General features: G+C 40.3%; 1 protein-coding gene across 1 annotated transcript; it reads right to left on the reverse strand.

Annotated features, from left to right (window-relative positions):
• Positions 1-1,915: 1,915 nt before the first annotated feature.
• On the reverse strand, positions 1,916-10,655 carry LOC135463109 (xylan 1,4-beta-xylosidase-like). Its single transcript, XM_064740431.1, has 12 exons — positions 10,357-10,655; positions 8,746-8,905; positions 7,384-7,554; positions 6,098-6,189; positions 5,491-5,723; positions 4,841-5,097; positions 4,376-4,598; positions 4,093-4,182; positions 3,686-3,888; positions 3,131-3,334; positions 2,364-2,547; positions 1,916-2,031 (listed from the first exon to the last, which is right to left on the reverse strand). Exons 1-12 carry the CDS (start codon positions 10,653-10,655, stop codon positions 1,916-1,918), a joined length of 2,232 nt encoding a protein of 743 aa, XP_064596501.1.
• Positions 10,656-12,303: the final 1,648 nt, after the last annotated feature.

The raw sequence follows: 12,303 nt of genomic DNA on the forward strand, positions 1-12,303 counted from the left end.
GACATTCGTGTGGCTGTTTTCACAGTCTAACGCTCGGCAAAGACAACTTGCCTTTTCTCTCATTAACTGTGATGACCTAGTGACAAGACGTTCTTGTCTGCGCAGTCTAACGTTCGGCAAAGACAATTTGCCTTCTCTCTCATTAACTGTGATGACCTAGTGACAAGACGTTCGCGTGGCTGTTAGCACAGTCTAACGTTCGGCAAAAACAACTTGCCTTCTCTCTCATTAACTGTGATGACCTAGTGACAAGACATTCGTGTGGCTGTTTGCACAGTCTAACGTTCAGCAAAAACAACTTGCCTTTTCTCTCATTAACTGTGATGACCTAGTGACAAGACATTCGTGTGGCTGTTAGCACAGTCTAACGCTCGGCAAAGACAACTTGCCTTCTCTCTCATTAACTGTGATGACCTAGTGACAAGACATTCGTGTGGCTGTTTTCACATTCTAACGCTCGGCAAAGACAACTTGCCTTTTTTCTCATTAACTGTGATGACCTAGTGACAAGACGTTCGTGTGGCTGTTTGCACAGTCTAACCTTCGGCAAAGACAACTTGCCTCACTCTAAGTATGGTGCACATATATGTGCGTCACACGTAGGAAAGTCCATTGGTAACCTTCCAAATGCACTTCAATTTCTTCCAAGCATAAATTAAACGCTATCGTGTAAGCGAAAAATTCTGAGCTTTTGACGTTAAGCATCAGTCAGATAAATAAACAAATATTTTGTGTGACCAAAAATGAAGATGCAAGAATTTTTCATAAATTCTGTGTTATAGCAAAACTCAAGGGGCCTCTGTGGCTCAGTTGGTTAGCGCGCTAGCGCCGCGTAATGACCCAGGAGCCTCTCACCAATACGGTTGCTGTGAGATCAAGTCCAGCTCATGCTGGCTTCCTCTTGGGTTTCGTGGGTTTCCCCCATGCTGTGCCTGGTTTCCTCCCACCATGATGCTGGCCGCCGTCGTATCAGTGAAATATTCTTGAGTACGGCGTAAAACACCAATCAAATAAAGAAGACCTGAAACGCTTTGGTTTTATTTCCTAATGCGCAGATTATCATCTGTAATAACACATAACAGTACCAATAAATTTTTCAACTTTCACTTTGGTGGGTAAAAATGGCTTCAACGTACAGTTTTCTTAAGGCCACACCGGTTAGTCCGGAATTTAAGTCGCTTGCAGCGGTGATGTCAACGATGATCTCATTTTAAAAAGAACTCTGTGGAGGACAGACCGAACCGGTCGGGCCGAATTGGGACGGAGGCGTGGGGAACAGACCGAATAGGGGCGGGTGTAAGGGCACGGAGAGGCGCTAAACTGGCCCAAAGAAGCCATGCAGTAACTGAGTACATGTCACTCTGCCCACACCGTAGCGACATGGTTCACTGGACTCAGGCCACTTTGGGAGTGTTCACCGAGTTCTGATAAAAGATCAACGATGACGTAGTTTCTGAAAAAAAATCCGATGATTGACGCAAAATATGCATAATATAGAGGGTATATTAATTAACAGGTATAAAAATACCCCCAAAATGCCTTTTCACAAAATTTGCGACGCATAATTTTGTTCATTTGACATCAAATCATAATCATTGTTTTATAGTCTGTTCCTTTTCGTGCATCGTTTAAAATACAACGCTACTTTATGATTGGGTGCAGACTTCAATATAATGCCAGTTCTTTATACAGGTTGCCAATGAATAATTATACAATGCAGATTATATTTGTTATCATTACAAGAACACAAACTGGTTTCCTTAAACCTGCGTACTGGTATACACTAAAAACATCTGTCATAACATCGCAAAGCTTTATTGTTCAACTTGTGATATAATAAATGCAAGAATGATGGGAGGTTGCATACAAATGAAATGCTATTGCACTTCCCACGGTCCTTTTCCTTTCACATCCGTTAGAATCTGCCCATGAACTTCTGTCCGGTGATCTGGAAGCTTCCTTGTAGGACATTGGAGGCAACAGTCTTCCTCTGGTTCGGTTGCTGACCGCCGGCATACACACGAATCTCTCCTGAAAACAAAAATGTTATGATTACCTGTTAGCTAATATACTAATGGCATAATGTTCATTTATCGTACATTTATTTCCATGCATAGTAAAATAGTCTGAGTAAAATTTATCGCGTAATCGTTGCCTAACCAGCCGGTCTGTCAACCAATTCGTCAAATGTCCTACACCGGGAGTTCTTTGTAATGATTAGTTAAATAATTTTTTCCTCACCATTTTTTTTTTACTAAAGGACGACGACAAGATTACTTGACTGCGCTTTCTAGCACTGTGTCTGGCCAATAAATTGCCAGTAATTCACAAAAATGACAGCAAACCACATTGTGGCATTTTACCTGACTCAATGAAAAACTGTTCTTTAGAATCGTCCCACTGCGCCATCTGGCGAGGATCAATCACAAACTTGACTGTCAATGACGTCACCACAGGACTGATCTGTCGTAGACGATCGTAGCCGACCAGTTGTAACTGTGGCATCGTGGTACTCGGACTAACCCAGGAAATGTACACCTGGATCACCTGTTAAAATAGGCAAGGTGTCACCGATGTCACAGCAATCTGTTAACACCTGATATAAGTACGTGATAATTGCTCAGTGCATGCTGGTGATTAGGAAATGTGCAGATGTGCGTCAAACGCCTTTGACAAAGAATTTTCCCACTTTTTGTATGATGTATCGGAGGTCTCCAAGGTCGAATAGATAGCGCGTTAGCGCAGTACAGTGACCCAGGGCCCTCTAATCCACGTGGTCGTTGTGAGCTCAAGTCCAGCTCATGCTGGCCTCCCTCCGCTCGTAGGTTTGCCAGCAACGTGTGGATGGTCATGGATTTCCCAGAGCTCTGCCCGGTTTCTTCGCACAATAATGCTGACCGCCGTCGTATAAGTGAAATTTTCATGAGTAACACCAATCCATTCATCAGACCTATAATTAAACAATAACTTCTGTTGATTCATTTATTTATTAAATTTTTGTTTACACGGTAAGATTATTTCACTAATAAGCAGTGCAACTTATTAAGATTTATGGACAGAGGTGGAAGTGACAGGGAGTAGATGGAGGTCAAATGTAAACAATTAATTGTGGTATTATTAGTGCTCTCACCTCATCGCTGATGGCGGCTCCCGAATTGTGGAGAGTAACGGACACGATCTGAGACTGACCAGCCTGTAATGATGAGCTGCCTATAGTGATATCCGTGTAGGTGAAGTTGGTATAGGATAGACCATAGCCGAACGGGTACAAGGGGTCTCCGGTAAAGTAACGGTATGTACGCTCGGACATCGTGTAATTCGTGATCTCAGGGGTCTAGAAGTATAGTATACGTGACTATCAAGCATATGTATCTTTCCTTCAAGCATGTTTATCTTTAATTTTGCTCAAATGTTCCATAAAGCTCGCTATAGACAATTCGCATTAGACATGTCCAAAAGATTTAGCTTTGGGGAATAACTTGGAAATATTACTTATAAATCTCTGTGTTAATTGCTTTATTATTCTTTGAATCACAAAATTACATCCGTGTAGCGTAGTGAATTTTTTGTGAACTCTGTGATACAACTATGAGTGTTGGGTAGTTTTTGGCCTAACTTCCAAATGTATTCCAAATTTGGTAAACGTTCAACTGTGATCCCATTAGGAATTGCATGTATCTTTTACCTGACTGGCTGAACGGTACCACGTGTACGGAAGTCTGCCAGCTGGACTTTCCTCTCCCAGAAGAACCTGCTGTAGAGCATTTCCGGTTTCCTGGGCAGGGAAGAAACAGGCAATGATAGAGCTGACGGCCTCGTTCTGGTCCGCCCAGGCGATGTCAAGAGGACCGGCGTTAAACATGAGCAGAACCACCGGGGCGCCATTAGCTGAAACACATAGTCACTGAGAACTGTTATTCGAATATCATTTAGAAAGTTTCAAAAACAAAATGTGAAAAGGCTAGTTTCTACGAAAATTCCGTCTAACCAAGACAAGAATTTATTTTATTACTAATATAAGGGCATTGCTAATATCGGGGCATCACAGGACTGGTTCCATGTTTATATTTTGTTTTTCATGGTTATGCTTACCATACTTAACAGCATCCTGTAGAAGCTGAAGTTGAGATCCTGAAAGATCCATATTCATCCTGTCATGTCCCTCAGCCTCAAGAGACTGGCCTGAAACATGGACAGAAAAAATCCAGTAAATTAAAGGCACAACATATGGTATACACGGATCACTGTGTGTTAAGACAGGAAATTGGAAGTGGCAACAGTACACTTCCAAAAACAAACAACAGTTCTCGAAAATCCTCGCTGTTTGGTAACCGTAAAAACCGCTTGAAAGCTGAACTTGGTTGGGTTCACAAACCTGTCCCAAGACACACGAATACAATGTCGGATCCATTGACCGCCTTCTCCACATCACCGCTGTTGTAATCGGTGCACTCTGTGACCGAACAGCCGCTGGCCATACTAATGGTAGGCCAGATGGCCTGTAGCCCTTGGTATGGCGTCACCGTATACTGTGGTGGGTTGCTAGAAGAATAATCCCCAAACAGTTGGCTAGGGTTGTCTGACATTGGCCCCACGATCTAAAAAAAAAACATCCATAAGTTTTGTTCATGGCTAATTTAATGGAATAATGACGGGCTTCACAAATCGTCATATATGGATTTTACAAATGATGTAAAACACTAAAATGAATTAATGCGCATATATATAAGTGAATAAAGCATGTTCGTTTGTGGAATATTTCAAAAAAAGTAGAACAACTGTAGACATAAGTGAGATGGGTGTTGATAATGCATGTATAGAAGAATGTACAGCAACTTACCGCAACTTTTTCGTATTGGCTGGGAGTGTTTATCGGTAAAAAGTTGTTGTTGTTCTTCAGAAGTACAAATGTCTTGACCGCTGCCTCCCTGGAGAGGGCGATATGAGGTTCACTCTCGATGACCGTCAGGTTGATCCTGTTATAAGGGTTCATTTCCGGTGGGTCAAACTCTCCCTGCCTCAGTCTGGTGTAGAACAGAGGCTTCACCCTCTCTATGACCGTGTCCATTGTGAGACTTCCGTCTTGAACAGCCTGGGCTGAAGAAGAAGAGTGCGAATTGTATTTGTATAACCCGTCTTGACTTTGTGGATACATGCAAAAATGTCCTGATCTGTTTTCCTTAATCGACAAGGTAGAATCGTAACATTATGTTTCTCCGCTCTCTTAGACAATGACGTTAACCTAATATTTATTGAAGGGTCAAGGTCAGCTATGGTTCAACTACTTATGGTTTAGCTCGCTTCTAAAAGTTGAGAAAATTTCCCGTTTTTTTCTCTGCGCCTGCATTGCTTTCTTATATTTTACATCGTACGCACTGGCTTCAAGGGTTTGTGATTACAATGTCTAATCCACAAAAATCAAATAAGTAAATAAATCAATGAAAAGAAATGAATGAAACAATGAAAACATCAACAAAACCTGTACCCTACCCATATCGTTGAAGAAATCTTTGGGTTCAACCGCTACATGAGCGAGATCCAAATTACATCCGGCATTGACACATGCGGCCACAGTTTGGACACTGGTGTTGAAGTAATGATGATCGTAAACGATATTCTCAATCGCGCCTTCGTCACTGACCACGTAACCCGTGAATCCCCATTCACCCCGCAGCACATCCGTCAGTAATTTCTTGTTCGCACAGGCAGGAACCCCGTTGATCCTAAAATAAGATTACGTTACTCACTCAGTTGTAAGACCACCATTAAGGAGGCAAACTGGAAGGAGCAGGATTTCAAGATGAAGGTATTTTTTACTCTGTTAAAGTTACTGCGGGATTGGTACTTGTAGTTTTGTCATTTTCAAACCTGTTCTGGTGTCATACGAGACTATCCCCAGTACACTATAAAAAATAATAACCCTGGTGTACATAAAGCACAAGCGAAAGTTGAACATAGCCTCTCCCAATCCAAACAACTACATTATATTAAGAATACACCAGTTCTGTTGGAAACGTTCTCAATAAAACAAATCTTTGCATCTTTGGAAAGTTTTTTTTATTATTTTTTATGTTTCATCACTGCATGAATATGTGACCTGTTGTAACTGCACATCACGCTGTAGGTTCCCGCCTCTACACACATGCGGAATGCCGGGAGAAATGTCAACCTCCAGTCACGGGTAGACACCTGTAAAACCCAGAGTATATTAAAACAGGATTGAATGGGTCGCCGTGAGTATAATGTGATTGGAAGGGATGTCTTGTCTGGTGTTTGATTTCTTACCTGTAAAAAATTACTACAATTGTGAAAAAGAAGTTTCTTCGGTAAAAAGTGATTTTCTGTGTAAACCGATTAGTTAACTTCAATAATTAAAAGCTTGATAAGCCGCCTCACTAGCAAGCATATATAGACAACAGTCACAAAATTCAAATGAAATTACTCAGCGCTAATAAACCACCGCATAATCATATACTTTTTGTCTAACTGTACCCTTACACTGTGCCGAAGACATTTTTTTATTTTCTGACATGTGTCAGTTTTCAGGAAACTCCACCATTTTCCAGGTAGCTCACCAAACTCCAAAAGCAAACAGTCCTCTATAACAAGCCACATGCAGATCATGTGACCTGACTGGTTGAGATCAAGTCCCATATCATCTACAGACGGCGCTTTAGATGAGATATAAAGAGATAGTCTACATTGAAAGTGCAACATTTCAAACTAGTGTCAACTTCGGGCTTAACACAGCCAACGCAAAAGAAAGAATAGAAATAGCTAAAACTTTTAGAAAGTACAAATCAGATGAGAGAGCCTGAAATGTGCAAATATGGATTTTTTTTCCTTCAGGAGAAAAGGGTGTTTGAAAATGTTTTTGTGTGGTGGGTATCTGGGACCACAATTTGGTACACATCGTTTATGATTAGTAATGTTCTAAATAAGGATATAATGCATGGCCAATAAATTTATTTGAATTAAATTTGTTGATTCTATCCAAACACATACATCTTTTATAAATTATGATAATATCTATGATTATATTAAAAATGTAAACCGGATCAAAATCCAGGTCGAACATATTTGTTAGCGGAAAAGACCAAATTCCAGTGCAAATTCTAGTGTTTAATAACATTATTAAACAAAGACAATATATACCAAGATACACCATACAAAACATATTTTTAAGTATCTTTCTCTCTTTAAAGACAACTCAAAAACCATACCCAAGATCACATGTTCTGAACTTTATGTAGTTTTTAAGTTTTCTCCACCTTTAAACCTTAAATATTTCAGACAAGCGAATATAAGATCAAGCTGAAGAAACCATAAGGTATTGAGACTTTTAGTTGTGGAAACTTGAAGAAAACTAAAGATTTTAGTAACCTGAGCATCAAACGAAAATCTTGATACAGGAATGTTGTCCGGACCACCGTGGACGTCAAAATGTTTACATCCGGCGCTTGCACGGACGTAAAGTGGGTGATCTCCCTGTAAGCCGGCCACGAAATGCTGAGCGTACAGACCATTCATGAACGGATCCTCGCCGTACGTCTCCTGAAATGACCGAATAAACTATTTTCAACTATTGAAAATGCATAATTCTTAAAGCACATGTACCACTCTCTACTCTCGCTTTACATCACTGCCAGCACTAGAATAGCTTGACCTTTGAATCCTGCGTGACGCACGTGGGTTCGTTTAGACTTAGTTGATCAGCATTGATCAGTAAAATTGTTTCAGGTGTTGGTTAGAGGTGTTGTGCAAAGGGGGCATACTTCAGATTAAGAGAATGCGTGTGTATAAAATATTATTAGAAATCAAGATTGAGACAAAGTTTTTTGTGTGTTTTTGTGCATCCTGCCTCATCACTGTGTCCCCAGTGACATCGACGTTGTTCAATATTTCTGTGAAAAAAATTGCTACTGTCGCAGTGAGCTGAAGCGAATGTACACAGCAACGCATGTGCTGTAAGGAGTGTGCTGAAAGTAATGTATCAATAAGTATTAGGGAATGAAATGTAAAGCCCAGCGCAAAAGAACAACATGCTGGCATTGATCTTGGCATCAATGCCCTCAAAAGTTATTCTTTTGTGGGCGAATATAATAATTTTGGATTCTTGAAAACTGTGTCCAGAGATGCAGTTTGTTTAATTTTCGACCAAAACAAATACAGAAGATAAATAATATTTATAATAATACATGTTTGGATTAAATGTATATTGACAAATCGGGATAAGTAGCCTATCTAACGACAGCAAAATGTGGACAGGCTTCTGTACGACATTAATACATTTCACATGATTTTAGACGTACATGCTATTAATAACAGGTCTGATATGGATATGTAGGACACCGAGTGAATGTGTTCTAATTTAAGTTCACCAGTGCACTTATCCTAGTCAACCTGGGAGAAATATTAAAAGCTCTAGGTCAAGTGGACAACGGACCAGAATCCTTTTTTGGCAAGAAATAATCAATACTGTAGAAAATATGTCAACCCGAAATGGCACAATAAATTTTATTATTCCATGTCTTCATATGACGTCATAGGCTGACATAATTCCTTTTGCCCAGAAAGGAACGTGAAAGTATTGCCCTATCAAATGTGTACTTGTTATCAAGTGAACATTAAATAACTATGTTAGAATGCTCACCGAAATATCGTCACCAATAAATGAGAAAGTTGTTATCTATAAACAAATTGTTATGCTTTTGGTCACAGAGAAATAACACTACTGATTACTACCTGATTTCTTCCCCATAGCGGGTGTCTCATGATGTTAATGACTGGACTGAAGCAACTAATCCCCTTTGAGTATCCATGGAGATTGTTTTTGGCGAAGTAGTTGTACTTGGCTCGCACCTCAACCGATGTGGCTTCGGCGATGCGGAAGATCATGGTAGGACTGCAACAGATAAATTTTATTCAGAAGTTTAAGCTTGTTGTGACGACGTCTGGATATTCACTTCGTTATATCGGCAGCACTTTCAGACATCAGCACCGAATCTTTAAACGGAAATATTTTTGTGAAAAGTTTTCTAAGAGTTGAATACTACAAATAGTTCATGTTTGAGCGTTTTGTGAGTTCAATATATGTGATATTCAACGATTATCAGTGATTGGAAAAGCCGTCGTAGGGCTGGTTTGCTATACAAATAAGCAGACAACGGGCTGACAAGGGGAGGTAACTGTAGTAGGATAAATTCAAAGATCGCTAGCTATTAGAGCAAATGTACACCGACGTTCACTGTTAGCCCCAGTTCGATGACTATGAAAAATAGTGAACATCCCGTGATAGTGTTTGGACTAATCGCATGCGATAATCTATGAATCAGATACAATAGGGTAAGCGATTGCCAAAATTGTAATCTTGTGACATTACTACAGAGAAAAAGAAATTCGTGTAAATGGGCGTTCCAGGTAAGTAATCGCAACGCCAATTCCAAAAAACGTCGTATATTGCAAACTAAGAAATATTAGTTTGACCGATAACTGTATCTAAAATACGAAAATAGGACGGCGTCATGAAAAGAAAAGCAGTCAACAGTTTTCAAGGATTTATTTATTTGATTGATGTTTTAGAACATACTCAAGAATATTTACTTTACACGACGGCGGCCAGCGTTATAGTGGGAAGAAACCGGGCAGAGCTTCACAGTCTTCAGTGATGCTGGAAGCATGCAAGGTATGTTCAAGGCGAATGGGTGAAATCGGTGCTCAAAGATGTATTGACGTGACGTTTCTATCCACCAGTAGTTAAGGTAATATAATGTAAGGTAAGGTAATGGGGAACGACACGTGTGTATATACTCTTGAAAGTTAAAGATGTCATGTAGTCGTCTTGGAGTGCATGTGCTTTACTGTATACAATTTCACGTTAAACTGCACACAGCACAGAGGAACATCACTGTGATGTCATGATATTCCAGCTAACACCAGTAGCATGTCATGCTAACGTCACTGGGATTTCATGATCTTCCAGTTAACGTCGTGATGTTTCATCTAAAGAGTAACGTTTTATACCAGTAACAGAGACCGCAGTGTTTTTCTAAATAGATGGCATGTTTAAAAAGGGTGGCTATATTGGATTCAGTTATGACCATGCTCTTTTGATGATAAAGAGCATACACTCAGCGGTTTGTAGAGCTTAATAATTAAAATATATATTTTGCTGTTTATGTTAACATTGAATATAAAACTTGCCGTTGAACATAACAGTAGGCAAAGAATCAATTTTCCCTGCTAGAAATATGATTCGAGGTAAATAAATAAGTAACTAAATAAATAGCTCTCGTGTGCTGGAACATGAGCATGAACTGCCATTGGGAAAAGTACGAGACATGAAATACCCTGTACCTAAATGTTGCCGCGAGTCCCAACGCCTGTGGAAACGATGTGGCTGTCCCTGCGTATACGTCTCCGCGCAAACATTCCGTGTCCCAATCGTGCGCTTTGATGCCTAACCGATCTATGGCTGGTGCCGGCTGAGTTTTGGCCATCTGTGGGACGATCTCATCCAAAGTGAGTCTGCCCACTAGGTCGTTAACCCGTTCCTCCCATGACAAGGAAATGTTCCGGAAGGGGAAGTCACAGCGTGCCCCGAGAACGAACACGTGAAGAACCACAAAGCCGATCAACAGTCCCTGTGCTGCCATCTTGTCGCGTGTTACCAGAAGATATATCGGCTATGGTATGACACGACGTTCTTATATTGAAATAATGTCACCAAGTGTCACATATCTCTAATGGCAATTGTTTTTAGATTAAGTCGTACATCCAGGGTATTGTGGTGAGACATCGTGGTCGACATGCTTGTACAGGTGATAGTTTATCTACATCCTTTGATCCAGTATCTATAAGTGTCCATCAAATTTATCTTTAGTAAAGATAGATGTCAATGATGTGGTTTGACCTGCTAACACGAAGTCGGAGTAAGAGCATGTTTATAGGCTCGCATTAGAAGGCTTTGATGCATATTGTCGTAAATATTTTTTTTAAATAACACTATCTCGCTTTAAATGTCATAACGTTGATTTGATTTGGAAAGAAAGGTTTCACAGACTGATACAGCAAATCTGCCCACTAGGTCGCTCACTCGTTCCTTCCATGACAGAGAGATGTTTGTGAAGGGGAGGTCACAATCTGCCCGAAGAAGGAAGATGTGGGAAAAAACACAGCTCAGTGCCATGCTATATGGAGATGGGGTTGGGAGGCACTTTGGGCTAAGTGGTTTACAAGTGAGACTACTTGTGCAGCACAATGACTCAGGAGCCTCTCACCAATGCGGTCACTGTGAGTTCAAGTCCATCTCCTGCAGGTTTCCTCTCAGGTCGTACGTGGAAAAGTCTGCCAGTAACCTACGCACGTTCTTGGGTTCCTCCAGGGTTCTGTCTGTTTTTTTCTCACCATGATACTCGCCGCTGTCGAATGAGTGAAATATTCTTTAGTACGGCGTAAAACACAAATCAAATAAATAAATAAATAAATCATAGAAAAAGTACAACCAAATCATATGAGTAAGACATCGCAATGTTCTGTAAATTGTTATTAACACCATTGGAAGTCACTGCATATCTACCTTTGCTTAAGCCGTGGTATGTGGGAGCGTCTAAGCTGCTGCCAGTTATGCATGTTTATGAACAGTCAGAATAACTGAGGTAAATTGATTTATTTGATTTATTTATTTGATTGGTTGGCTGTACATCCAATTCAGGTTTCATTGCCTAATTTTGTATCCTGTAGTGGGGAGTGTTTTTGTTCGCAGTTGCCGAAATCACCAAAGCCAGCTTTGCATGCTCACCAAAAATGTTACGCCCCGTTTCTTATCACTGCAAGTGATTTCGAAATTACCAACACCCATTTTAGTTCAAGTCAAGTAAGACAACGCACATAAAGTGTGACCAAATTGAAATCTATTGTACGTGTGTTCAAGCAACAGATGTAGGTCACATTGACCCGGTGATCTATATATACATGTATATTGACACACGTGGATTAGGAGATTCGGTTATGAATGCTTTGATCGCTGCAGCAGCGCATGTAATTATTGTTTGAGTGAAAGGTTTGTGTTTAATATGTCTGTTTAGATACAAAATCATCAGTCTGTTAGTTCAAACAGTGTCAAATTGCAGTTGTAACACTGAGCCAGGCGCATACTCTGATGTGCTGTGATGTGCATATGTGACAACAGAGAAAGTTGTTTTGGATGTTAAGGTCAAGTGCTACTTCGTAAAACTATCGTCTAACGTCTATAATTCCAGTAAATCATGCAAACCCAGCATGGTTAGAGTGTAGGTTACGGGG

This window comes from Liolophura sinensis, chromosome 1, assembly GCF_032854445.1.
Source record: "Liolophura sinensis isolate JHLJ2023 chromosome 1, CUHK_Ljap_v2, whole genome shotgun sequence".
In the NCBI taxonomy this organism is placed as follows: domain Eukaryota; kingdom Metazoa; phylum Mollusca; class Polyplacophora; order Chitonida; family Chitonidae; genus Liolophura; species Liolophura sinensis.

Excerpts from the sequence above, each read along its gene's own strand:
- LOC135463109 (XM_064740431.1), bottom strand. The coding sequence starts at position 10,655 with ATGGCAGCACAGGGACTGTTGATCGGCTTTGTGGTTCTTCACGTGTTC. Across the intron at positions 5,098-5,490 it reads AGATTTCTTCAACGATATGG|CCCAGGCTGTTCAAGACGGA; the intron begins GTAGGGTACAGG and ends CTTCTTCTTCAG. Across the intron at positions 3,335-3,685 it reads GGTACCGTTCAGCCAGTCAG|ACCCCTGAGATCACGAATTA; the intron begins GTAAAAGATACA and ends CTATACTTCTAG.